The 27,380-nt window shown below is 46.8% G+C and overlaps 1 protein-coding gene across 2 annotated transcripts; it reads right to left on the minus strand.

Annotated features, from left to right (window-relative positions):
• Nucleotides 1-1,904: 1,904 nt before the first annotated feature.
• On the minus strand, nt 1,905-27,328 carry NT5DC2 (5'-nucleotidase domain containing 2). 2 transcript variants are annotated; one of them, XM_085072848.1, is made up of 14 exons: nt 26,985-27,328; nt 20,285-20,469; nt 19,497-19,571; nt 17,667-17,722; nt 15,866-15,959; nt 12,161-12,289; nt 8,901-8,961; nt 8,524-8,626; nt 7,936-8,037; nt 6,706-6,787; nt 3,558-3,644; nt 2,995-3,135; nt 2,703-2,767; nt 1,905-2,270 (listed from the first exon to the last, which is right to left on the minus strand). In XM_085072848.1, the coding sequence occupies exons 1-14, from the start codon at nt 27,232-27,234 to the stop codon at nt 2,009-2,011; spliced, it is 1,692 nt and encodes a 563-aa protein (XP_084928974.1). In that variant the 5' UTR covers nt 27,235-27,328; the 3' UTR covers nt 1,905-2,008. The 2 variants fall into 2 exon arrangements, with proteins under 2 accessions (XP_084928974.1, XP_084928975.1); XM_085072849.1 differs by lacking the exon at nt 26,985-27,328 and adding an exon at nt 21,901-21,919.
• Between the last annotated feature and the right edge of the window lie 52 nt (nt 27,329-27,380).

The following is a 27,380-nucleotide window of genomic DNA, read 5'->3' on the forward strand; positions in this document are numbered from 1 at the left end:
GGCTGCTGTCGATCGTGCTGCCAGGGCAGGCAGAGTAGCCCCGCCGAGCACAGGGATCAGGTTAGTCAGTTAGTTACACATGCTGCAGCCGTTTATTGAGCTACACACTACAACAGGACAAAGACAAATGCCACATGCACCTACTACAGGTGTTTGATTAGAGCAGCCACGTTAACAGATTGTCCAAGCCACTGAGTCAAAAGCAAGGCATCTTGAAAGTCTGCAACAGGCTGGCACATGGCACAAAGACAAGACAGTGAGACACAAGTGACAGACTGACAGGCCAGCCTGCCACAGCATTGGGGAGGAACATGCGGGAGAAGATATGTGTGTCTGTGTGTGTCTTTGTGGGTATCTTTGTGTGTGTGTGTGTGTTTCTGTGCGTGTCACTCACTGAGGGTTGTTGGCACACGCAGCACCTTTCAGGAGTCAGAGGTCCTGGCAGAGGGTCCTCCACACCTCCCTGGTTCTTCTCCCTCAGCTGCCCCCACACTGACACCCCCAGCCCCTACAGCAATTGCCACAGCCCAGTGCTCACAAGCCTGTGGTACCTGATCCCATATCCCTCCAAACCCCCAGCCTTTACCCCCCTGCCCAGATATTCTGCAGTCACTCATTCACATCTAGACCCTCCTATGTTTGTTCCCTCTCTCATCCCTGTCGCTTCAACACCAATTTCCCCTGAACAAGCTGGCATTGTCACCCTTGTTGCCATCTCCAACTGTGGTGTGGCAGTGAGGGGAGGAGGGAGGAGTGAAGCCATCTCCACCCCTTCATCCTACAGCCATCACTTCCCACACATCTCCAGTATCAGAGTGGCACAAACTCTCAACACCCCCTTCTCCCCTCACCTGCCTGCTACCCCTCTGCAACATTCTGCATGACCCTGGGGCAGACTGAAGCCTGGACAGGACCAGCAAGGCCCTGAGCCAGGTGCAGAGCACAGTTTCTGAACTTCACATCCTAAAGCACCTCACCAGCCTGGGCCTCCTGACTCTCACCCTTGTCCCATCCTATATATACTCTGGCATCACTATTAGCATCTCTTTGCTCATCTTCCTGCTGAGACAGCAGAGGGCTTTGCCTGGGCACGCTCCCCTTTCTGACCCCCTACACCCAGCAGCACTTCACACTCATCCCCCCAAATAGTCTCACCTACCCTCCAGCCACCTTAGGCCACATCTCAGCGAACAGAGGTAGAAAGTCAGCACCTCTGCTGCCAGCCCTACACCTTCCCTGAAGGGCTGAACACATTCCTCTGCAGCTCACAACAGACCACACTGCATCAATTGCCAAAATATTGATGTCACCTGGCACCAAATCCAAAAATACCAACAGTGCACAGCCTTAAGCTCACTCAAAAACCACCCCTGTCCCCAAACAGTAACTTTGAGACCCTGTGACCTACTCCCACACCCAAGGCATGCACATCCTGCCCCATTACCTACCAGAGTCCCCAGCTGGACAGACCAGTCTGGTGGGGAGCTGGATGGGGCTGAGGGCTGCTGGACAGGTAATGCTGCTGCTGTTGTGTGATGCACTCACTGATGGGCTTGACTGGTTCCCCAGCTGGCAGCCCTGACCCTCCCTGTCCATCTGCAGAGTTACTCAAGCTGCAGTCCCAGGCTATGAGGGCAGCTATAGACCTGACACACCTTGTCACACCTCCCGTGGGTTGCACTCACCAAGCACTGGAGAAGTGGAGATCTGTGCCTTAAAGCACCTGTCTGGGCACAGAGCAAGGAGTGGCAGTGTCCCACCACCAGCACTGGCCCTCATTTCACCTACTTCTAGAGAGGACTCCCTGCACAAGCACCCATCCTCTGTCCAGCCTGCAAAGCACTTCAGGGAAAGGGATGGAGCCAGTGAAGGGAGAAAATAAACACACCATCTACACACATACGCAAGTGTCAAACGCCCTTTAGTGGTAGACAGAGGTGCTGCCGGCCAAGCTGACCGGCCCCGCTCCAGCCCTGGCTGTGCTGCTGCTACCTGCAGTACCTGCCCTTCACCGGATGTGCACCATCTCCTCCAGGAAGGGAGTTTTCATGCAGCCCGTGCAGAGCTGATCCATCCAGAGCGGAGCCTCGTGCTGCAGGGGTGTGCGCCGGGGGTAGAAGGTGAAATTCACGTCGTAGTTCAGCAGGCAGCTGATGGAAGCCATGTAGATATCAGAGAACCGCACCAGCCGGCGGGAGAAGTACGTGGGGTTGTGGAAGGTGCGGAAGATGCTTCCAAACTGGGGGTTGAACAGGTTCTTTGTCAGAGACCTGAGAAGAAAGAGATGGTGCGCTGTAGATAAAACTGTGGTCACAGGTTCTGCCCACTCCCTTAGCCCTGGGCCACCCCAAGTAACCTTTGCCCAGGCTGTAATGCAGGCCAGCCCCTGCATAGTGAGACTGATAAATATTCAGTGCACTCTTACTCTACCTGTTATGGGCAATGCCAGGAGCTGCAGGAGGAGACAGCCCACCAACCCCTCCCAGCACTCCCCCTCCCCACCCTGCCTTCAAACCAGTCCAGCCTTGCAGGCTGCAGGACTGCACTGCTGCATGCCCCCCACCCAGAGGCAAATAACACCAGGCAGGACCAGAGTCCAATAGCTGCAGCACCATTGCTCCCAAAGCAGGTTACAAAATAGACCCAGTGCAGGACTGGGAGCCTCTGAGAGGCCTCACAAGTGAGAGGGGACTAATGCTCACCTGATCTCCTGCCGTTCCTTCATCCACTCCAGCAATACTTGCTTTGACTCTGCATCCTGATACATCTGCAAAGACAGCAGTAGAAGACACCACATCCATCAGTCCTGCAGGCCACACCTCAGCTCTCTGCAATTTCCACTCACAAACCTAGAGCCCACTGCACCAGGAGGAGGATGAGATATCTTTGAGAACAGATGGCAAGATGGTACATCCCCTCATTCCCATGCTAAACTCAAAATTCAGACTCAGAAGGTGCCATATAACCTGTCCTGCTCAGCCAGGAGCTGTTTACCTGCATTCTCTCCAGCAGCCCTGTCAGAGCCTGCTGCCAGGTCAGGGAGTGCATGTACTGCTCTGTGTTTATGATCCGGATCTCTGTCTCCAGTTCAGGAACGATGGCTCCAGTCCTCCAGCCATGACGCAGCATGAGGTCCTGGAGGTCAGGGTGGAAAAACAACCAAGAATTCAACATAAAGACTGAAAGCCAAACACAACCCTGGTTCCTAGAAGAGTGGGTTTGTTCCCATTTTGGATTCTCAGGGGACAGCCATCCATGGCCTGTGCCAGTAACAACCAATCTCCTGGAGACCAGGAGCATGAAGCACCCAAAAAGGTGGAACCACACAAACTGCTCTCAAATTCACAGATTTTACCCACAGAAAGTACTTCAGGAGCCTTTTCTCCAGTGCTTGCCTCTGTCTGACAGCAGTGGGGAAGCCTGTGTGTCCTGTGGGGGGGGACACTCAGCCCAGTCCAGCCCTGAGCACTCAGAGCAGGCCCTGCCTTATCTCCAGCCCAGCTGCAGCCACGTGGGATTGCTCCCAACTCACTGGAGAGCAGAGACATTTCACTCACCGCAAGGTCGCTGTACAGATGGTCACCAAAGTAGAGCACTTTGGATCCACGCCAGCCCGTCAGCCGCAGGAAATCAAAGAGGTTGCCCTGCAAGTGACAGGAGCACAGAGTGAAAGGTGTGTACAGGCCACCTTACCACATGAATATGTGAGCACTCTGTGGAATGTCAACCTGCTCTCTCTGCCCCACCATCTACACCCAGAGGTTTCTGTCCTTCCCCACTTCACTTTCTTCCCATGTGACAACCCTCTGTACATCCCTCAGCTTTTCTAAGGCTACAGAAAAAGACAAAAACTCTTCCAAAGAGTTTTTGCAAAAAAGGAATTCAGGGGAAATTCTGTGGTCTAGGGCACAGCAAGTCAAGAAGACAACATGGTCTAAAACGGCAACAAAAGGAGGCAGTGTAGAGGCCAAGACACCTAAATTAGAAAAGCCTGAGGATGGGCAGAAAGAACCCCAGGTGTTCCAGGTTTAGAAGTAGTTGTTCGCAGGTGATAATGATTTCACCTCACAGGATGCACCAGAGGTAAGGTGAGCACCACCAGGCATGGGTTTTGCAGTCAGGAGATGTTCTACATCACTGACCACCATCCCAACCCCAAAGATTAACAACACCCACATGTCCACAGGAATTGTATAACTAAGCCAAAGAACCAGGCAGCCTGCACAGATTCACAGCTGAGTAAAGCAAACCAAATGCCAAAACACCAGCTAAAGCACAGCAGCAAGCAGCTTTCAAGGCTTTCCAAACATCCATACACACAGAGAAGGTATTTCAGGGACTACCCTTCCGTCTCCACACAAGTTTTCCACATGAGTCATGAAAACAAAACCCGCTAGGGAAAGCAAAAGGCCCCATCAATGCCAACAGACCATCACAAGCAGTCAGTGCAAACCCATGAGCCATTCAGCAGCAATCCCTCTAGCCAGTCTCCAGTGGCAGGAGAGAACCAGCACCCCCATGCAGCAGTACCAGCCTGGCCAGAAAACCCCCAAACACAAGGCAGTGCTCACAGCAGCCACTGGCAGCTTGCTGCATGCACAGCTAAGGCTGCCCAGAACCAGGATGCTGGGCCTTCTCTTGCTGCAGCATCCCTGGAGCTGAGCAGACTTCCCTTAACAGCACAAAAACACAGGAGTGGCCAGGCCTCTGCACTTCTTGAACACAACATTGCTGCTGCTCAGGAAGCCACTGGCAGAGCAGGGGAATGGACCACAGCCTTGGAAGGAGGACAGCCCTCTGCTGTGCTCCAGTCACCTCAAACAGCAATGGACCTGACGGCCAGGAAACTTGTGCTTGGAGATCCACAGAGCCACAGAGCTGTTCTGAGACCTTCAGATCCTATCCTCCCTTCCCCGAGATCACAGACTGGGGAGGGATGGGAGTACAAACTTGACACATACAGAAAACACCACCTCTGTCAGAACCCAGGGACTAGAGAGCCTCACTTCAACCTTCCAGTCCCCAGGACAAAACACCAATCCCTGAGGTCCCATTCATGAGATACCCACAGCAAAAAAAAACTACCATCCAGCCATGCTTCAGGGGACAGGAATAGCTCAGAGGCCTCTGGCAACACCACCAGCATAGCAACGTCCATGGCCACTGACACATGCCGGGAAGAAGCCACTCCAAGAAACCAAAAATCCTGGAGACAGGGTGGGCTACAACCAGGATACATACTCTGTCACATCCCAAGAACCACAGCTGGACAACAATCTTAATGCAGTCAGATAAACATCATGGCGAGGGAGAAGTGGAGAGGAGCCCAAAATCCTACCCACCCCTCCTTCGTCCCTCATCTTTTCCCTTCCTCAGTGCACCAGTCACGTGGGTGAGCAACCTGTGGGCACAAGATGTAGGTAGCTTAAGAGCAGGAATTAATTCAGCAATAAACTCCATGGCTGAGGTGTGCCTTTTCTCCTGAGGGAGCTGTTAACCCACTGGGAATGAGCTCTTCTTGCATGTTCCCAGCTCCTAGCTCTTGGCAGATGGGACACTAGCCCAGCATTTTGGCAGACCCACCAGCCAGAGGCTTCCCAACAGCACTACTCAAGGACATGACCTGCTTTGCTACCACAGGTCAGGTCCCAGCTACTTGACCGCAGTCTCACTAACAGTTTTTTCCCGTGGGATTGGACAGCTCAAATAACCAAGAACAGACCGTCCTAAAGCCAGAGGCAACTTGTCTCAGGGGACAGACCAGCTGCAAGGACAACACCCAGGGCAGCAAATTCACCAGAGCAGCAGCTCATCTTCAGACATGCTGGTTGTTCTGGAAGGGGAGAGTCAGGAGCCAGGCTTTGTACCCTATTTGATCACCCTTGTTTCTCTATGCCCTTCTCCACAAGTCCACCTTTTCCAACCTTATGGAGAACAATTTGGAGTGAGGTGTGGAAGGTTTTTGCATGCACAACAGGTTTCAGAGAGCTGTGCCTCCTTAGCCTTAACTACCACACTCTTGGGAGCCCCTCCAGGACAAGAGTTTCAGGACCAGGACATCAGAAGAGCCGAGGGAAAAGTGCACAATTGGCCATGCTGGACAATGTCAGAGCAGAGGTCCCAGGGTGAAGGTTTCATTGTACATGGGAGCAGGGGACATTCACTGGCCCCTCCTACACATCCAGAGGATGTTTCCCTACCACCCCATCTCACACAAACAGGGCAGCAGCAGGGAAAACCCAGCCTGGCAGAGGTAACTCAGCACAGGTTCCCTTGGGGAGAAAGGCAAGCACCCCACACCCTGAATTACCTGGCCCTGCTCTGCCTTTTCCTACTTATCCCAGTCCCCCCATGCCTAGTGCCAAGCCCATGCTGAAAGCACTCTGGGGGACAGTGTCCTCCCAGGCCAGCAAGAGCTCATGGGGACAGAGGGCATCTCCCACTGCCCACAGCCAGTCCAGAGCCCAGTGTGCCTTCTTACAAACTCCCTCTACCTACACAGGTGCTCTTTTCAAGGACTTCTGTGTTTCACTTTCCAAATACCAAACATGAACAAGTGTCCTAAAGCAGAACCCATCATTTCCCCTCACCCTGACCAAGCAGACTGTCCTGTTTTTCCAGTGATTTCCAAAACTGCAGGTGTGCTGTAAGTCCCCACCATTTCAAACTCCTGCTTCACACCCCTTCTGCACCCACTCCCTTTACCTCTTTGTAGATCTTTCCCTTCTCCAGCTGGTTTATTTTGTCCCACTGCAGTGAGCCTTTATCATCCAGTTTTCGAAAAGGTCTGGGAAAAAACAGAGGGAGATGTCAACTTCTTTTGATTTTTGGTGATTGCTACCCAGCAACAAGAACATTTGAATCACAAAACTTGTTTACCTATGTAACAACTTAAAATAAAAGCTCTACATGAGTTCTAAGTGACCTTCTGGGCCTTCTGCACTCTTTTCTCAGGGGAAGAGAAAGCGTGAAAGGGAAATATCTTTTCAAAATGCTTCCATTGATTGTAACCATTTCATGCCAAAATCCCTAACAACTCTTCTTGCTTTTCACATACAAAGAGGAGGAAAATAATCATAATGACTCCCTCTGAAATGCCAAGGCCAAGAAGGCTTTGCCATGCAACACTTTGTGTGCTGTTCCAAGCTGGCTATGCCCCAGCCCAACAGAGACCATGGAATGGGCATTTAATAGGATAAAGCAAGTCTGCAGAGACAATGGGAAGCAGTCCCCATGCTGATTTCAGCAGGTAACCAAGCTGTCTCCTGTTTCTCCTGAGGGCTTGTCATGACCTTCCCCACTCCATGAGTGGGATCTTAGGCACCAGGCAGCCAGCACAGCTTATCAGCCATTCCATAGGTTTAGTCCAGCATATGCCAATGGCCTGGGAAATGCAGGAGGAAAATACATACAAAGGAAAGAACAGACCAATCCCCCAACAAAGCAGACACAAGCTCCCAAAGCAAAGAATCCAAAGAGCAAAGTAAGGACAGCAGCCTGTCTATCAACTAGTCCCTTGGTAGCTCCTAACTGACCACAAAACCCAGCTGCCACATACAAAGGCTTCCAGAGCTGCCAGTTCCCAAACAGCATGTATCCAGTAACTAAACAAGACTCCAAAACCAAACCACACAGATACTTGCTTTGGAGAACAGGAAAAGGAAAGATTTTGTCACACTCTCAGGACCAGAAATGGCCAGCTCTCATGCCAATTTTAGAAACATTTTTCTGCTTGGCTCAACACATTCTATCCACTTATTCCCAGAATGGTCAATTCTTGCCCTCTCCGAGAGTATCTGAGAGGACAGTGGAAGGCTGAACAGCTCCTGGAGCTAGACTATGCTTAGCAAACCACTGCTTTCTGGCAGGCCAAAGGAGCAGTCCCCTGCAGGCAGGGAGCCCCAAGCCGCAGGCAGGACTGCCCCAGACACGTACTTCCGCCGGTCAGTGAAGAAGTTGGGCTTGTCTGCTTGCACAATGACCATGTCGAATAAGTCTCGCCAGTTCTTGCCAACCATGTGTTTCATTCCTTTGTCCCTAAGGGCAAAGGAACAGAAAAATTAACAGACCCAGTACTCTTTTTTCACCCAACACTGCACCTTTACAACAGTATGTCCTAAATTCACTCTCATTTCAGTCACAAAGAAGAAAACAGACTTGTGAACACCCCCAAGGCTGTCTCATTGCACAAAATATTGTTGCTGTGCTTTGTTTCAAGCTGTCACACACTTTCTTCAGCACCACTGGAAGCCCAGGGAAATCTGTGATGCAGCAAACACTGCTTGAGGCAATAGAAAGTGTCAGCTCTGTAATGTTGTGGCCAGCCACAGCCTTGTGACTTCTTAACAAAGTGATATAAACGCTGTGGGTGCAACATCCACCATAAGCAGTCCCCAGAGAGCTCTCCTGACTACTGCCACAAAACCCTGTCTCATACAACTCCCAAGTGCTCAGAGGAGGGAGAGCCCTGCACAGCTCCTGCTGTGCTATGGTGACCCACTGATGTGCAGTAACAGTACTCACACAAAGCTAAAGGGACTGTTTGTGATGAGGAACAGTTTCTTCTTGTGGTTCACCAGTCGGTTTAGCACAGCGTAGATTTCATCCCCATGCAGAATATACCGTTCTGTATCAGAATGAAGCACACAGCACCAATCAAAACACTTGGGCATAAGTCATGACCACATTTCCACAAACCAAACCAAGCCCCTGTAGCACTAAGGATGCAAAAAGTCTGAGTTAGATCCACCTTAGGCAGGCAGGTAAGGAACCACCATGGTGACCTTGGCCACTCATGGTCACATGAGTAAGTGGCCTTACTGATCCCCATCAATCCTATCCAAAGAGAAAGATTGAGGAAGTGACAAGTGAATTTGGCACAAGAGCTCTATTTAACTCACCCATATCTTTTTCAATCCATTTGTACATCACTCCTTTCACATGAACATCTCTAATTGCATCCTAAAGAAAAGAGCAGGGGATAAAAGTGTCAGTTTTACACATGACATTCCTGTTTCCCAGCATGCAAATCTACTGCCACCACTGAGGGACCAAGGCAGTAATGATATATCCCCTCCTTGCTGAACGAACAAAAGCTCCATCAATGCTAAGCAGCAGAGCTTGCCCAGCAAGGCTCACCAAGATGCTGAAAGAACACAGTAGCTGCCTCAGCTTATGCAGTATAAAGGGAAAAACCTCAAAACTTATCTGTGAAGCACAAGTTCCTTCCTGCTCTTGGAAACTAGCATGTTAACACACTGGTTCCAAGGCAATAAGGACTGTGCAGCTCCAAAATCATTTACTGTCCCAAAACTATACTGCCTCAGACATTAGGTGGCTTTTCTTCCTCCTTATGACTGTGGAAGCTCTGGCAAGTGTGACCCAAAGGATAGGAGTGTGGCCAAGGTGAACAGCAGCAGAGGAGAGCATCTGTGATTCCAAGGTGCTCCTCACAAGCCAAGGAGGGCCACAGCTCGTAGCCCTGGTGGCCAATGTGCACAGGCAGAGCAGAAACTCCCACCAGGAGGGTGGCACAAAACACAGCTGGGAGGGAAGCAAGTTAAAACAGATGTTGTTAAGGGCATCCAAATATCCTCTATTTTCCAGGCCAGAAGCCAAGATACAACACATTTTTGGACACACCCAACTGAGATTCTGCCCAATTCTTCCATCCAGCAAGATATACCAGACATACAAAATCATTTCCAGAGCAGAACACAGTTTGCTGTGCTCGCACATGCAAGTGCTTGTTTTAACAGCACTGTTTTCATCCCTGACAATTTACACAGGTAAACAAATGCTGCCTTTCCCCAAAACCCTTAAATCCCTGTCACAATGTGTGTGCCCGTTCATGAGTTGCCTTTTCAGGCTGAGTCCCACACTCACCACTGACATCACTACAGTGACACTTGCCACACAGTCACCTGGCCTCGTGGCAGTGTGCTGGGGAAACCTCCTCATGACCCCAAAAAATCATTTCCTTCAGAGCTGGAGAGAACCACAATTTACAACTTAAATAAGGATGATGAAGGCAGAGGCATTACCACTTCAAAATTAAGTTTTAGAAGCTTCTTTCCACCATGTGGATTTGAATGGCAAAAAGACAGAGGTCACACCTCACTGCTTTATTGGAAAGAATCTGAACAGAGAGCAGAAGCTCTAACAAGAAAACAACTTTCTCCTAACCAGCACTGTCACTAAAAGCAAGCAAAACTTTGGATTTGTGTCAAAACTACCTTTGCAGAGAAGATTTCAGTGTGCTCTTTCCCTATACCCCTGCCCTCCAAAAAACAAAACAAAACAAAAAACACCCAAACAAAAAAAACCCCCAAAAAACCCCAAAAAAAACCCCAGAAAAACCCACCAAAAAACCCCCACAAATAAACAAAAAAAAAAAAAGAAGAAGAAGAAGAAAGAAAAAGGAAAACTATAATGTTTCTGCAGGTAAAATCTTGGAGCCTTGGTAGGTGTCAAACAGGGCTCAGAAAAACACGCCCAAAGGGATGCAGGGTAAATTGTATATTCTTACTCAAATATGAAGTGACCAAACTGGTGTGACAGAACTACTGGGATTACATGTCAGCTTCAGCCTTTGCCATATCCCAGGGTCTGCCCTTTTGACTCGGTGCAGTGCCTGTAGCACTTAACCTGCTCCCAAACACACAGGCTGCATCAGCATTACCACCAGGAGTTACAGAAGGGTGTCAGGTTAAGCCAGTGCTGTACTAACAGCTGGGCTATGCAAGTCCTCTGGGACACCTGCCTACAAGCACACAGGGATCTCTGTGCTCACGTTCACAAAGCATTTCTTTGCACTTGAACTTGGGCACTGCATAGGGATAAATTTTGCAAAAATGTTTGTTTATTCTCATCGTACAGGAAAAAAGCAAGAACTCTTCTGGTGAGAACACAAGATGGTCCCTCGTTTCAGTACAGATTTCAGGCATTGCCACAGATTTTCTGTCATAGCTCTCTTCTTTGCCTACTTCAGCTGTTCCTCAGGGATGACCACATTCTCCACCAAAAGGACAAAGCCAGGATTAGCACTCAGGGGTCTGAGGGCTGGACCACAGCAGGTGCCCTGTGTTGAGCATGTATCAGGCTGTGGCAACCATCCCCCTGCTCACAAGATCTCAATTAGGAACATGTCCATTTTGATCTCAAAAGAAGGTTCAGAAGATACTCTCAACAAAAGGCCTCAGGAGTCAGCTGTATCCCCTCTTCCCATTCCCCACCCAGGAGCAAAACCAACATCCAACACCCTCGAAACATGTTAAGGTCTTGTGGGAAATGTGCCAGATATTCCTATCAAGCACCAACAGAAGGTCAGGACGCACAGCTGACAGGTGGATCCTTATCACAACACAGCAGCACAGACATGGAGCTCCATTTCCCTGTGGAGCCCCATTTCCCTCACAGAAGTGAACAGTGGGTGAGCCTAAGATTCCCACAAAGTACAAATAAAAAACCCTTTTCCACTGAAAAAGGAATGCAATAAGGAAAATGTATTGTCTGTCAGCATAAGTCACCCAGAGCAGCAATCTCAAGCACTTACATCTTGCCTACAGCATTAACTGAGAAGTCAAACAGCCTCCCCAACAACATTGATAATCCCATACAGACCTTTCAAGTGCCACTTAACACCTTGGAGTAAACGACACATGAAAGATAGTCACCCACTGGAAAACATCCCCAAAGGATCAGACTGCTCTGCAGCTGCAAGAATCCTTAGAGGATTCTCAGAGCAGGCAAGGATAGGTGTTTTACAACAATCACTGTAAAAAGTAAACTGTTTGGTACACAAGTCAGACCAAGCCTCTTCGAAAAATTAGATACTAAGGAAAACTAGTTTAAAAGTGTGCAGAACCAGAAAACATTTACACAGGCTTTGTACCATATTTCCCATGAAAGGACCTTCAGCCTAAGCAGCCTAGGCACTGCTGCACGAGATAATGTACAGCAACACCAGCTCTGTAGTACAAACAGAACCCAAACATGTTCTGAAAACACAGCTTTATATATTCCCTGGTAACGCTTTGATCTAAAGGGGCAACAGAGCTGTCATGTCAGGCTGCTCACTGCCAGCCCCTTGGGTTTGGGTGCTGCAGAGCTCACAGCTCTGACGTGGTGTGAGCTGAGGGGCAGCAGACAGTTCACTTACAGATATGTCCTTGTAAAGATGCACCTGGTCAAACTCAATGCCATGAGTGATGAAGTAATCAATGACTGAAGAGAGCAGTGTCATTTCAGGAAGAGAAAAAATATCCATAAACTGCTTAAGTGATGGACCCTGGAAAGCAAGAAAGGAAAGGGACACAATTAACCAAAAATACTGAGGAAAAAAAATAGCGAAGCCAACAAACTCCTGCCACACAGTATCATCTGGAATATATTCCAGGCTAACAAAAAGAAAAACACTAGTGTGGGAAGTCCCAGCCACTCAGCCAGTTAGTGTCAACCAAAACACTAACCTAGTGCATTAACACTTGATGAGAGAGAGGCTTCCTCTTCACATAGATAATTAAACAAATCCAGCATCATTAATACCACAGGGTGAAGATGAAGGAAGCAAGGAGTTAGTCCCAGACATTTTTATTTCCACCCCAGGCCCTCTGCTTCCCACCTCGACTCTTGGCATTAATACAGGTGCCAACAGACACCTACAGCAGCAGACAAGGGCCTTGCTGAAGACCCATTGCTCATCTAAACAAGGCTGTGACACTGGATACAGGGCACCAACACTGCTCAAACCACATTCCAGTGAGGTTTCACAAGGCAGTGTAAAAATCACTCCAATAAGTCATTTGTCAATGCCTGTCACTACAGAAAACCCAGAGGAAAAAGAACTCCAGCCCACCCAGCAGTCAAATGAAAATAAATGGACAATTAAATCCTGACCAAGGAGTAACTCCCCTTGCATTAGGCAAAGTTGCAGTTCTCACACATTTGCTATTGTTATTGTCTATCAATTACAAACCCATCGGCAGGCCAAGAGCCAACTCTGGCTCCAGACATGCCTTCCAATAAAATAAACTTTGTTTATTCTGTATGTGCCACCTGTGCAGAGGACTACAGTAAGTCTCACTGGCAAGATGAAACTGGGATCAATTTTTTCATCTTCTCAGTACAGTTCCAAATTAGACAGGGACAGAGTTACTAAGGTCCCACATAAGGAAAGCAATCTGGGAAGCACACAGACCTCTCCATGAACCTGGTCACCAGCAGTGCCCTGGCAGTCCAGTCACATCATGCCAGTGCATGAGCTTTGAGCAATCCAGGACTGACAGCTGCAAAGTTGCAATGCTGTAGGATAATACTGGCCCACTTCAGAAAGCATTTATTAGAGCTGTGTGAAAGACAGACAAGAAAGCAGCATCCAGAAGACCACAGAAGGTGCAGATGGTGGAAGCTGGCAGGGCACCTGCTGCCTAATGACAAATGGGTGGCTCTGTCACGCCAGGATGTAACAACAGAACATATCCCATTTAGTCTGGTCACGTAAGGGTGGCACAAGACCAGCCCTCTTTGCAGCCCATCTAAAGGCAATATTGGGGCAACACAAATTGGGGTTGAAAGGGCAAAGGACAAACAGCATTTTGCCTGAGGTGTATTACCAAAAAATGCTACAATCAAAAGCTATGTTGGTATGCTGAGGGTTATAGAATTTCCATCCATCCAGCATAGGACAATTTCACCTACAGCAGAAAAGAACACAAAGGATGCCACACCACACACAGTGGTGCTGCTTACGGATACTCACTGAATCCTTCCAACACTTCTGTCCATTTTGATGTCTGGTTGCTAAGGGAATATTTCTCCCACTAGCAAAACCAAAAGTTCCTGAAAATATCCTTCACCTTTTTCTCCTGTTCAGAGATTCTGGGAAAGAAGCAAGAGGGACAAAGACAGGCAGTTCCTACTAAAATAACTAGGTATGGGATTTAGCAGAGCACAGCAGAGCAATGACCTGTCCTACCTTTCAATACCTTAAGTATAGAAGAGACAGGTAAATGTTCAGTGTTAACAGCAAAGATTTACCTTGTCAACTCTGATATCATTTTTGTGCCTTGGGCCATTTTCCTGCAAGGCAAGTCCAACCTCTCCTAATTTGCTTTAGTGGCCTTGACATCCTTAGGCAGGCATTGTGAAAGAAGTCATGATGAAAATTGTACTGTACTTTCAGAATATGCTTTTTCTACAACAGCCATGAGTTCTCCATTAGAGGCCATCACATGTAAAGCCACATCAGCTGCAGTGTCTAACCCTGGGCAAATTCTGTGCCCACCTACTGCAGGTGCTGGGATGCTGGCAGCTGTCCAGACACTCCTCCTAACAGAGAATCAGGAAAACCCTTAAGGGAGAATATTTACACACTTCATCCGTATCAGTCCCACTTCTCTTGTTGCCTGTTAGGAACCTTCCTGTTGCCCACAAAAAACATCAGCATGGCGGACTAAGCCCTACTTAAAGGCTCACTCCACACCAGTTCACTGCACTTGCTCACAGCAGTCATCTCAACCCATTTTCATCTTTCTCACTAATCTGGGAAAATATGTCCCACTTAGTAGCACAGGTTGAGGAGAAATTGCTGGATGCAAATACCATTAGTTATAAATATTTTTGTTCTCTTTGGGATCTACCTATTAGTTCATGGAGTCTATTACATTACTAGGAGAGGAAATTCACCTCTTCACAAAGAATAAGCTGATATCCCTACCTCTGTGGCCAGATGTTATATCAAATTTTTCTATATCAACTACAGGAAAAAAAAAAGCACCTAGTATGTACAAAGCAGCACAGAAAGGCACCTCAGCATGAGCATCTTGACTTACAGAAGGCCACAATTTGAAGCAGGTTTCATGTTTACAATTATTTAAAAAGAAAGGTGAAATCATCTCAAGTTTGGCAGGAGCAAGGAGCGTTGCACAGCAGGAAGCCAGTTGAGAGCAGTTTACAGAGAGATACCAAATTTTAAGAGAAATGTCCTATTTCAAAGCTGGAAACATCGTTGAGCTATAAACAGAGTATATACTTATCCAGAAAGCAACTACTCAGATTAATTGTTCCCAAGAGAGAAAGAGAAAAATCAAGAAGTGACCTCGCTGGAGACTTCACACAGCAGACTCACAGGGGTATAACCAGAGGAAGTGTGCCCTTCTCCTTCCAGCTTCCCCTAAGGCAATGGAACTAAGGCAAGAAACAAAAGCAGCTCTGGGAGAAGGGATGTGAATGGTCCCACTTGGCCACTGCACCACATGAGACACTCAAGAAAGAAAAATCTCTCCTAACTTCCTCTAGTTCAGGCAACGAAAGGATTTCTACAGCTTCTACAGACAGAATGTCAGTACTCCACTACCCCTCCACTCATGGATGCCAACCCTATGAATAATAACCCCTGGGCACTTCCTAAGGAGCGTGGAAGGGGATCTTTTACATGAAGGGAAAAAAGCCCTACCCAAAACCAAAGAGAGAAAGGCACTGCAAGCACCCTACTGCTACACACACAGACCCCCTCCCGCACAGCTCAATGCAAACACGAGCACTGCAGGCTGCCCCGGTAGCTTGGGAGCTCGACTTGGCCAAGGAACAAGCAGGGAACATCTCCCTATCAGTCTTCAAAGCCATTCAGCTCTAGGCCAATAGCCCTGGTATTTAGAAATGCTTTGCAGATGTCTTTGAGATGCTAAACTGCTAAATAACCTCTGGGGCATATTCCCACTAGAACAAAAACATACACTGCAGCTCACTAGGGACCGAGCCCTTCCAAGGGAGGCTGCAGTCATTTACATGTACATACAATTCCCTCTGTTTGCCAAGCTGCTCAAAGAGCTGCTGTTGCATCCCAGCAGCCAAGGGCTTACAATACCTTGCCATAGAAATCACTCATCTGGTACAGAGGGATGTGCTGTGTACCACCGTAGAGCTCGATCACCTCTTCATCAGGCACCGGTTTGAGCCCTCTAGACACAAAACAACAGTTTGTCAATATTCCCCAGTCTGCACAGTGCTAAAAAAAAAAAAAAAAACAGGATAGGGAAAACAGACTCTTTTCTGAACTGCACAAATTCCTCTTGCCCAAAAGAGACAGGCAGAGAGCCTGACAGCTCTAAAGATTCACATAAAATCTTTCCCAAGACATTCTTCAGATACCTTGTTTGCTCCTACAAGTTAATTGAGGGGCTTTATCCACATTCCAGCAGAGTCCAGCCAGAGGCTTCTCTCTGTCTGCTGTCAATTTGCTGACAGGACTGCCCCACCAAATCAGCCCCACAACCTAACGTGGGCAGCACTGGGTAACTAACTTGGTTTGGAGATGTTGCTTCCAAGAGGTATATCACCTTTAATGAAAAGGTATTGGGAAAGGCCTTGCTGAAAATGGGTTTCCTTCTCACTCAATTTTCCTAACCAGAACAAATTCTTCACTAAGACTGTTCAAAAAAGCAGGCTGTTTTTTCCCCAAAACACCAAAACCAAGGGTATGACTGAGCTGTGTGGTTTATGAACACCAGGTTATCTGACTGCTGCAGGTTTTGCCTCTTGCACAATTTTGATGACAGTTTGCTCAAGCAGTCAGCAACTTTCCCTTTCTCCTTTTCTACTCAGTTATGATACAGCCTCTAAGAAGTTAACTGTTGCCTCAGTTGTGCTCAAAAGCAAAGCAGAGTTTAGAAGGACACCCCAAGAAAGACAGTTACAAAAAGACATTAGGGAAAAAAAATTTAAATGTATTTTCACTCAAAATCTCTTTATGAAGCTGAAGTAAAATATGGGGCAGTACAAACCCCTGTTCCCCTCACCCCACAAGCTGGCACTCAAAGAAGCCAATTCTCTCTGATTATGAAACTCCCTTTTTAATATTCTTAGAGTGTTTACTGTAACTGAAGCTTAACAGCAAAAGGGCAGAGATCAAGGGAAAAAAACACATGGGCTTCCATGCTCAGGAAATACCGCATAGGATTTAAGGGAGCTTTACTACTGATACCTATTAATTATTACTCATTACACACCAACCCCACTCCTCTTTGGGGCAAGGTGTTTTGTCAGTCTCCAGTCTCACAACTCTTTGAAGAAAAAAAATCACTATGCACTGTTTCAGCTTCTTATTCCAAAGCACACCCAGCTCTTCTTGGAGAGTTAAAGGAAAAATAGGACATCCTAGACCTCAAAGTGAGCCCAGATTCTGATGCACTATTACTTTATTGGCATGTCTGTGTTGCTTTAAGATTTAATTTGCACATCCAGACCCACTCCAAGGCATAGCAGAGCACTGCTGGGATACATTCTTGCCTGGAGAAGACAGGCCCACATGTGAACCACATCCAGAGGAGCCCTTTCCTAGTGGCACTGTTTGCTCCCAGGTGTTAACCCAGCCATGCTGCAGCTCAGACACCACGAAGTGTACGTGACCAGATGTGCTATTAACCACTACAAAAAGCTCCAGGTCCTCCCACCCACACTTGGCTTGAAATGCTTGAGAAAAAAATGACTCCCTGCAATTATATGCCAGGTAAGCACTTGAAGCAAGCGCAAACAGGATGAGCCAGACAAGACTGTGCTCTGCTCAGGAAAAAAAACAGAACAACATATGCCATGAACATACACAGAGATGTAGAAATCCACCTTTGCATATATAAGTATTTAGAAAAGGATTTTCAGAACTGACAGACCTATATGCCGTCCCCAGCTGGACATAATGGAAAGCATCGATCTTCATGAGAAGACTCTGTGATAAGGGATAAATACTTCCTGTTAGAATTGGGTTACTATTAAAATTTACACTGAAACCTTATAAGAGTTCCACACAAATTATATTTAGAAAATAAAGTTCTTTAGGCAGCACTTACTCTCCAGCTACTTTTAGACACATTTATTCACACTGTGACTTTTTATTGGTCTCTCTGGCAAAAGACCATCTTTTCGTGAGCCAAAGTCTGCTACATTCGGTTTGTAGACAGGGATGCAGTTGAAAAACAAGGACAACAATGTTTCTGTGACTCCAGAAAATCTATTCTTATCTCCCCTCCACGAACATACAGATTCCAAAGGAGCTTTGTGTGCACAAGAAATCTATTTCTCCCCACATTTGTCTTAAGCAGGACTAAATGGGCAAGTTTTAGTTTAGGGCACAGCTGCGCCCAGTCATTTTCTTCACACAAGAGCTTTCCTCTACCCAGCAGACATTGAAGCAAAGATAGTCAGGAGCACACCAGGCTGGTAACATTAGAACTTTCTTTGCATTTTTGGTATCAGACTCCCCTAATCATGAGTCATCTTTCTTCTCCATCCATCATTTTGAAGCTGTAACACAAGTCCTAGGGCATGGAAAGCAGCCCCACATTAAACCCACGTCACTCTGCAGCTTGCATAAGGAACCCAGCATCAAACTTCTTTCATTAGGATATCGGTGCATCTTGTTACACTGTGGGCAGACCTTCCAGTAATCTCTGAGGAGTGCAGGCAAATATGCTGAAAGTTTTACTTAAACAGGCACAACCCAGATTTCTGTGTGTTTTGCAAATCCTGATCCTGAGAAAAGAGAATTCTCTACTTTCTACTCACTCAAAGGGTGCTTTGCTTGGCCAGGCCACTTGCCTGTGTTTCTCAGATATACCAGCCAAAGATTTAAACAGAGAAAGAACCTTCAGTTTCCCACAGACCTTCTTCTTGCTTTGTAAGGCCAGAGGCATGAGTGGTCTGCTGCCATGCTCACCACAGTTAGGACAAAAGACACAGAAAATATAGTTTTTTCCTTCATTCTCTTTTTCCCCTCCTGCTGGAGAACAGCACACACATTCTAGCTTGACTGCCTGCTTCCCTTAATTTGCTCAAACTCAACATAAGAGAAAGTTACTACAGTGAAGCAACTTTCTCTGCTGTGCTCCCACCTGACTGCCTGGCTTCAGCAGCCAGCATGACATCACTGGGCATCAGGCTTTCAGGGAACCGGTCCAAAGCACTGAAAAGGGTTAAAGCTAATGCCTGCACTTGGCTTGCCTCTGTTCCTAAGAAGCATGCATCTCAAGTAGCTTGGATCTTATTCCAGGCAGTCCTATTATTCGGGGTGGGGGGTGGGGAAGGCTTCCTAAAGCATTCTCCTGACAAGTCATTTCTATTATTAGAGAAAGACATTATGCCTCTGCTCCTGGCAAATACTTGTAGATGCAGGATTGAGTTTTGTTGTTTAAACTTCCTGAAAGACAGATTTGACCACACAAACAAGCGCAGTTTTCTATTAATTAGCCAGTGGAATGAACTGACTTTTAAATTGGCAAGGCTGTTTACCAGAGGCCTTTACTAGAATGTCCCGTTCTGCTGGAGGCCAGGCTGGCACAACAGACATCTTTCCTTTGGGAAGAACCCACACAATGAAAAGCACAGCCACACAGACTCACTGGTAATTTGGTGATAGATGTTACTGCAAGCAATGACAAAGTATTTCCACTAAACACATAACAGTGGAAGGCAAAGCCCAGGAGAGTGAACTTTGTACAGCTTACCTTTTGCACATCATAGTGAAGTCCACGTATGGCAAACCCTGGAATGTAGTCATACTTCCCAAGCCCTTCTGGATACTGGGAAGACAATCAGCAACATCATTAAAGCATAAGCACTGGATAATCAACAAAATCCTTTCAACCTGTTGAGCTCATTTAGTCCTGCCTAATTCTGCCCCTTCAACAAAGTGCACGAATTGAGTAAGACAAAGGATCAGAATACCCAAAACTAGTTCTGCTCATGTAAGGGACAGCAGTGAAAAAGCATCAGATTCACTAAAGCAGTGGGGACACTTCTTGTAAGCTCCACTCAATGCATGTATTTTGCATAGACTAGCAGTGCAGAACCACTCTAAACAGAAAGACACGACGAGAAAAAACGCAAAGACCAGTCACCCATTGCAAACAGGGACATGCTCTAGGTTATCATCCCACCAATCAGCACATGCCAAGTCCTGCACAGCTTCAGTGTTGGTCCATGGTCTGTGTTTACCCACCATGTGCACCTCCAACCAGGAATTCTGTAAGCATTATTTCCACAGTTGAGTATAACTGACCAGAGCTTTTCTAGACTAAGGCTCCCACTCCACATTTATAAAACCTCAGGAATGTACATCATATTAAATTATCTCAAAGGCAATTAATTCTGCAATCAAAGATTGTGAAACATTAAATTTATCTCAATAAACCAAGTAATTGACACATGGGCACAACGCCTGCACAAGCATGTCTGGGGCGTTGCAAAGACAGAAGGAAACTTAATTGAGTGGAAATTCTCAGCACCTCATTACCTTGAATTGTTCTATTAGGATGTCTCTGGCAGTGTTGAAAATCATGGAGTGCAGTAAATTCGAATACTGTGCTAATGTGTAATCGTAGTCAAAGCCATAGATCTCCACATCTCCCAAGCTGATCTCATTGTTAGCGTAAATTGCGGCCGGGTTGAGGAGATTGCAGACTCCTGGTGGAAGGAGATCTAAGAGAAGGGAAAGGAGAGAGGTTAGAGAAACTCAGAAGATCACTGAAGTTTAGACTTTTGTTCTGGACCTGACAGCAGCTGGAAATACCACACAGGAGCAGCAAAGGAGCACAGAGCTGCTGTTGAAGGCTGCTGCTGTTAAATCATCTCCCCGTGAAAAAACACACTGTGAAACCTCTGGCTGCACCTGGAGATAATGCTCTCCCCATCCATCTGCACAGTAAGACTGACCTTTTGTGCCAGGAAGCTGCAAAACAATGTCCCCTGGTCTGGCCTACATGAAGCAAAACAGACCCGAGGTTTTGAAGTGTCAAATTTCTTTCTCAGAGCAGCTGCAGTTTCTGCAAGCTTCAATGTGAAAGGTAGCTGTGATATATCACCAGAAAAACACACACCCCTCACTTAGAACTTGCACAAGCAAATAGGCTAACTCTCCTCTTCGAAAAATCTAGATTACTCCAAATCAGAAATTTTGAGGTTTGCATTTTGGTATTTTTCATTTCTCACAGAGGCAACAAGACTTCACAGAGAAATCCTGCAAGTATCATTAAGACACTTAAATTTTTTTTATTAATGGGAAGGATACAACAAGGTTTTGTACAAACACCAACATATGAAAAAACTCCTCTCACACTAAGTTATGCTCCTGGAGCATGCAATGCTGATAGCAACAAGTTATCTGCTTTCCTCTGATAACCAGCTGTGGAAACAGCTCGGTCCTTGCATGTGGTTTGTCACTGCAAACCAGGGTTACTGTTCAAGATGCTTGGGAATAGCACTTTGCTCTCCAGCCCACCCCAGAGAAAATGGGGTTAAGTGACCAAGAAGCTAAACTACCTGCACATTTATCTCTTTCCAGAGCTAGTCCAGAGAGGAGAGCTTTCGCTCCACTCCGATGGGAGAGGCAAGAACAGATCTTCCCACAGGCTTCCCACTCCATGAGAACTGTCCATTGCAAGAAAGAGCAATAAAAATAGTTCCCTGGAGTAGATTGCCTGGTCACAACTGCGCTGGGGGATAGAGGGGAAGGAGACATTTCCTCCCTCCTCAAAAACTGGTAATTTTCTCTTTAAATGATAGAAAAACTGCATGCATTTTCCAGATCCTACTCAGCATCAGTGGGTAAGATTTTTTTCTTTTCCTTCCTTAACTTTTGGCTTTTAGCACAAACTCCTGTGCTGGTTCTTTAGTGCACCCTCGCTATAAAACCAAGTTCCATGTGAGTCAAGGACAAAAAAAATACATTATTACAAAGAGATACCAGCCCTTCCCAATAAAGAATTTCTCTGGAATTATAACAGAATTTAGGTTAAAGTCTTAAGTATATTTATGACCACTAATTCAGAGAGGTAGCCAAAGAAACATGATTCTAATATTTCAAAATGTTTATTTTTCAGGGGAGAAAAATGGCTGTGTTACAAAACGTACCCATCCCTCTCTCCTAACTAACTTCCATTTGGCCTTCAAATGCAATTCACCAGATCATCTGGAGAGGAACCACTAGAAAACAAAGCAGAATGTTAAGGCAGGAGCGCTGACTTACTGGCTACACATCTGGAACAAAAGCTCTCTGTCAGTGCTCTGCTGGTGGCAAAGTTCCTGGAAGAGGCTCAGGAGAGCAGATGCAATCCAAGTACTTTCCACTGAGATTTTAAAAGATAGGAAATGTTAATAGGATTCAGATGATCAAAACTTTCATCCTTGCATCATAAATGCTCTTTGCATCATAAACAAACAGAGCTCAACTTCCTGTCCTCACCGACAGTCAACTTGTGGAAAGACCTTTTTCTAAGCATACACTGGGATTTGCTGGGTGTTATTTTTCTTTCTCACAAGGAACATGATGACACAACCTTAATCACATCTCAGGGGAAATGTGCAGGGCTTTCCTCTTCTATTAAAGCACCTTTTTCTTTTTACAACAATTGCACCCAACTTGCTGTTACAATGTCCCTACACAGAGGTCAAGCTATTCCAACATTCCATTTTTGCTAACAGATTCAGGATAACACATTTTGATAGTCTGAGAGTACCACAAAATACTAATACCTAAACCCCACCTCTCTTTTCACAGAAGACAAGAGAATCTTCTAGATTCAACCACACATGCCAGCCACAACTTCTGCAAAAATACCATCAGGAAAAATTAAGGGAGCAGTAGGATTTTGTAACAAGGAGAGGGTAGTCTGAGCTTCATCAAGCAAGTCCTATCTGTGATCCAAAGCATAAGCAGTTACTGTGCCACAGCATGATTTATGAACTACATTTTGACCCACTGAGTGAAGTAATGCTCCTCCCTGCCAGCCTCAAATGTACAGAGCCTGTCTGCTGTTCTGTGACCACCTCTTGCCCAGGTCATTTTCTCCCCACCCACATTTTGTCACTCACACAGCATGTTCTCTCTTACCTCATAAGGGCTGAAAAAAGATGCACACACCAGCCAAAATGATTTATACTCACTGCCTCATAAGTGTTCCCTATGCTTCCTCAAGCACCACACATCTCCTTGCTGTGTTTCCTATTACACACCTGCTCTGTCCACCCCATCATCCTACATCTTTAATTTACAGTAATTTCAAAGTCACTGCTTTCCTAGGAAGGAGCAAAGCTCTGAGGCTGTCCTTTTGCAGGACCCTCCTCAACAGAGCAGCAGGTGTCCTTAAACTCATGGAGTTCCCATGCAGGTTCCAACTACAGCAGAGAAAATACACAACCTGGGAGCACATACAAAATCAGTTTCAATACAAGAGCCCAAACACACGTGAGGCTTACTGAGCCAGATTTCAAGAAGCTTGGTTTGTGTGTTTGTTTTTGGGTTTGGTTGGCTTTTTTGTGGTGGTTTGTTTGTTAGTTTGTTAAAGATAACCACCTGGGTGGTTACCAATCCTGAGTGCTTAATCAAGTTCTGGGCTGCAGGCTTGGGCGCTGCTGCTCTGATGTTCGGCACGTAATCTGCCAGGGATCTTTGTCTCAGATTTCCTGGCAATTGTCAAATGAAAACAAACAGACACCCACCAGAAGCTCATGAAGATGCTATTTTTCAGGAACGATAGCTTGTGCTTTTCCTCTGCCAAGACACCGTAAGAGATTGCTGGACAGATAAGACAAATTAAACAACCGCACAAAACAGAATGAAAACCAGTTTTGGTTATTAAAAAAGAATAATAATTCCAACTACTCTTTATCTGGGTCCTAACTGGAAAAGCAGACAATATCACAGTTAGTCACTGCCTACTCAGCACTTCACCCAGGAAGTATGATCTAAGGGAGAAGCGGCATGAGCACATCTGAGGACGGTGTGGAAAAAAAAGCCACTCTTGCACTGGATGCAGCCCCAGGAATCTGCCTACTTGCACAATTTGCTCTGGTTTGCAACTTCGACGGTTTTTAGGGAAGTGTCTGCATGTCCATGGCACATGAAATTCAGCAACAGAGGCAGACCACAAGAAAGGCGGTTTGATCTCGTGCATCTCTTACACCTGGGTAAAAATGCCAAGTAAACACATCTCCTTCATTTTACACCTGTGAGAACCTGGACAGCTGCTTTAATCAGAGTTTCTTCACGAGAGCACAGGTGTGTCTTCTCAGGCAATAACCTTCATTGTCAGAAAGCAATTACAGTTAATCCCTAACAGGAGAGCAGAAATGGAAACAAAAGCAGGTAATTAACTGTGAGCAACCACTAGAGACACCATATGGCTCCTTCTGATGTGAAAAGCGTTCTGGGCAGGAGGTGCCAAGCACGTCTCCCACTTTTCTGAGTTCCCGAGGTGCCAACAGCATCCTGCAGGAAACGCTCCTGCTCTCTCCGCCTCAGATCCAGTATGTTAGTGAAGAATAATACATAAACAAGGCAACTCACCCCCATTTCTCACACCCTTTGTACCCCCTGAGGTCAAACACAGCGGACATCTGTACTAATTGCTTTGTAAGACAAGCAGGGAAAAAAAGGATACAGAGAAGCAGATGGCCATCATTCTCCATGTTCTTCAGGAATCAAAAAGTTTCCCTTGTTCACACTGAGTTGCTTTCTAAAGACAAACTGCCAGTTTTCCTCCTTCCAAGTACCCCTTTATCCTTTCGAAGTGTTGTTTTGTGCCATTTCCTGTAAAGCACTCCCACCAGCCAAAGTAGATGCTCCTACCAATAGGGTAGGAAGGGAAAAATATCTAAAGACCATTTAATTTCAGAAGAACCATGTTAGAAGACCTTGAATTTATGCCATTATGCCTAAATATTTTGGGATTTCCTGCCAATGGAATCTACATTAATTAAAAGCAATATTAAAAACATAATTTCATTCCAAAATTACATTTTTAAAATATACAAAGGCACTAGAGAAATGCTATAAGGGTTCTTCACAAGAAAAAATGGGTTATATCCAAGAAAGCAGAATTGCAAAGTTTACATAACTGGTCACTCTTCCACTTCTGGCTATTTTCACGTTTAACCATGCCCAAGCTTGTCATGCAGAGACAATAAGTTCGCAGATATTGTAAAGGTTCCTTAAGGAAAGCTGAGTTAGTGCAGCCATATTTACACATTTTCAACACCTGAGAAAAAACAAACACTTGCTTACAGCCAAAGCCTCACTGGCTTGGCAGTTCCCCTTATGTCAGGATTGGAGGTTTCCTAGAATGCAAGGCTTCAAAGCTTACTGAGGGAGCTTATCAGCCTTCCTTAGCATTTATCAGATCAGAAAACAGCAAGTCTTGCTCAACTCCAAGTCTGCCCCAACTCAATGCTTAAGAGTACTGAGAAGCCAAGCACAAACATTCACCTTCACATCGGAGTTAGAAATCAAGCACGAAGGAACAGACTGCTGCCACATTTTGCACAACTGTTTAGTCATCAAAGCAACAATTCAAACCAATGTGGACTAATTCCGTCTCTTCCTGAGGAGACTTGAATAACAGCACAGTCTTGAACTTTTAGTCTGGGGAGCTGTTTTTTAAACGAAGGAGGGCCTTCTTATTCAATATATCTGATGGCCACCTGGAGGTTTGTGAAGAGTCTGCTCTGCAACACCTGTGCTACTTCACCTGATTTCATTTAGCATTTACTCCTGCTGATTACTTCTCCACCTCAATAACTGTATCTCTTGCATCCCAACAGTTACGTGAACACCAACTTCACAATTTATCACACAGTAAACTGAGCATTTTGCCAAGAGACCATGACACAGCCTATTAACACACATCTGCATTTTTTATTTCAATTCCATTGTGGAAAAGAAAAAAAAAATGCCTTTAAGGATATCAGTGTCCAAACAGCAATACAAGCATTGCAAGTTGGAATGTCTTTCAAGCAGTGGGGCTAAAACCACAACTCGATGTTGGAGAAGAGTATTAACAAAGTCCTCTGCCAGCACCCTGTAGTGCCTTCAACAGCACTGGGAAAGGAGCTCACATCCTGGAGTGCAGCAGGCCGAGCACCTAATGGATCAGCAGCCAATTCCTTTACATTTGTGCATAATGACAGACTGGAGACTTTATATCAACTCCAGTGCACTGGAAGGTGGAGGAGGAAGGAATGACAGACCTTGCTAATCTCAGAACAGGCAGAGGGTTCTTCCAGATGCCTATAGCTGGCTGCTGTCCTTATCGAAGCCCTTAGGTAAACAAAAGCTAAGGGAGAATTCTTTAACACCAGGCACAGACTCACACTTCCTAGCTCTCCACAGTGCCTACCTTCAGCATTCCAACAATCAAGAAACCATCAGGAAAAAGTTCCCTGTCCTCATGCCATTAAAGCTATTTTTAGGAGAGTTTAATGCAGTGGTGGTCTGCTGCTGCCAAAAAGACCACAATACCGTTTTACACAGAGACAGATTTGGCGAGCAGTCTGAGTTTTCTTCTCGCTTGGCAAGATTTCAAAGTACCAGACAGAGCCAGGTAACGTCTTGGTAGGAGTAGCAAAAACACACACGCACTCATGAGCAAAAGGTGTTTCACATGTGGAACACAAACTGAGCTCAGGACCAGGACACATCCTAGGAGCTGCAGCATCAGTCTTCTCCAGGCTTACCCTTGTGCCAGGGGCGAGTTGGACTCGTCACCCCTTCACTCAGCATTCCTATCTATTTGTCTTAGTCCAACCGTGATTTAGTATGCCAACCAACGGCAAACTGGAGAAAAAGGCAACAAACCCTTCATTCAGACCATTTACCATGACAATGGCCACGATAAAGAGACCAGCTGTGATGAGTCCCATATACCCTGCATGTCCTGAAATGCCGAAACCAACCGCGGAATCGGCACGGAAGGAAGCCCAAGACGGGGAGAGGAAGATCAAGACCAGATTTCGCGAAATAAAACCATCCCAGAGAGCCGCGAGCGATGGAAGCTGTGGATGGCATCGCCGGGGAGAAAGGCTCCTAACCCGGCAGCTGCACAGCCCGGGCACATCCCCAGGGCTGCGGGCGGGGAAAGGCACCGAAATGCAAAGAGGAGAAAGAAGAGCAAAAAAAAGAACCGAAAGGCCGGCCCCGCAGTACGTGGCAGCCCCCTTACCGTAGACCAGCTTCTTCATCTCGTGGTACCTGGCCCACAGGTAGGTCTTGGTGTCGGCGCCCTCGGCCGGGACGGGCTGGCTGCCGGCTCTGCCGGGGACCGCTGGGTGCTGCTCCCGGGGATGCCCGTGCCCGTGCCCGCCGTCCCCGGTGGCTTTGTGCCGGCAGCTCTGGCAGGACACGGCCACGGCGAGGAGCCGGGGGGCCGCGCCGCCGCCCCTCCGCAGCACCGCCGAGCCCAGCGCCGCCATGGCCCCGCCGGACGCCGCAGCCACGGGGCACCGCGCACGGCCGGGACGCTCCGCCGCGCTGCCCGACCCGCGGCGGCAGCGCCGGGCGGCCAATCCCCGGTGCGAGGGGCCGGGCCGGGCCGCGCCCCGCCCAGTGGGGCAGAGCC

Source organism: Lichenostomus cassidix, chromosome 12 (genome assembly GCF_008360975.1).
Source record: "Lichenostomus cassidix isolate B80296 chromosome 12, HeHo_3.0, whole genome shotgun sequence".
In the NCBI taxonomy this organism is placed as follows: domain Eukaryota; kingdom Metazoa; phylum Chordata; class Aves; order Passeriformes; family Meliphagidae; genus Lichenostomus; species Lichenostomus cassidix.

Bases quoted from the DNA above. Each gene is read 5' to 3' on its own strand.
- NT5DC2 (XM_085072848.1), bottom strand. From the start codon at position 27,234: ATGGCGGCGCTGGGCTCGGCGGTGCTGCGGAGGGGCGGCGGCGCGGCC. The intron at 15,960-17,666 runs GTCTGTCAGTTC...TTTTGTGTCTAG, and splicing joins CAGCTGGGGACGGCATATAG to AGGGCTCAAACCGGTGCCTG. The intron at 3,645-6,705 runs GTAAAGGGAGTG...TGTCACTTGCAG, and splicing joins AGGGAAAGATCTACAAAGAG to GGCAACCTCTTTGATTTCCT.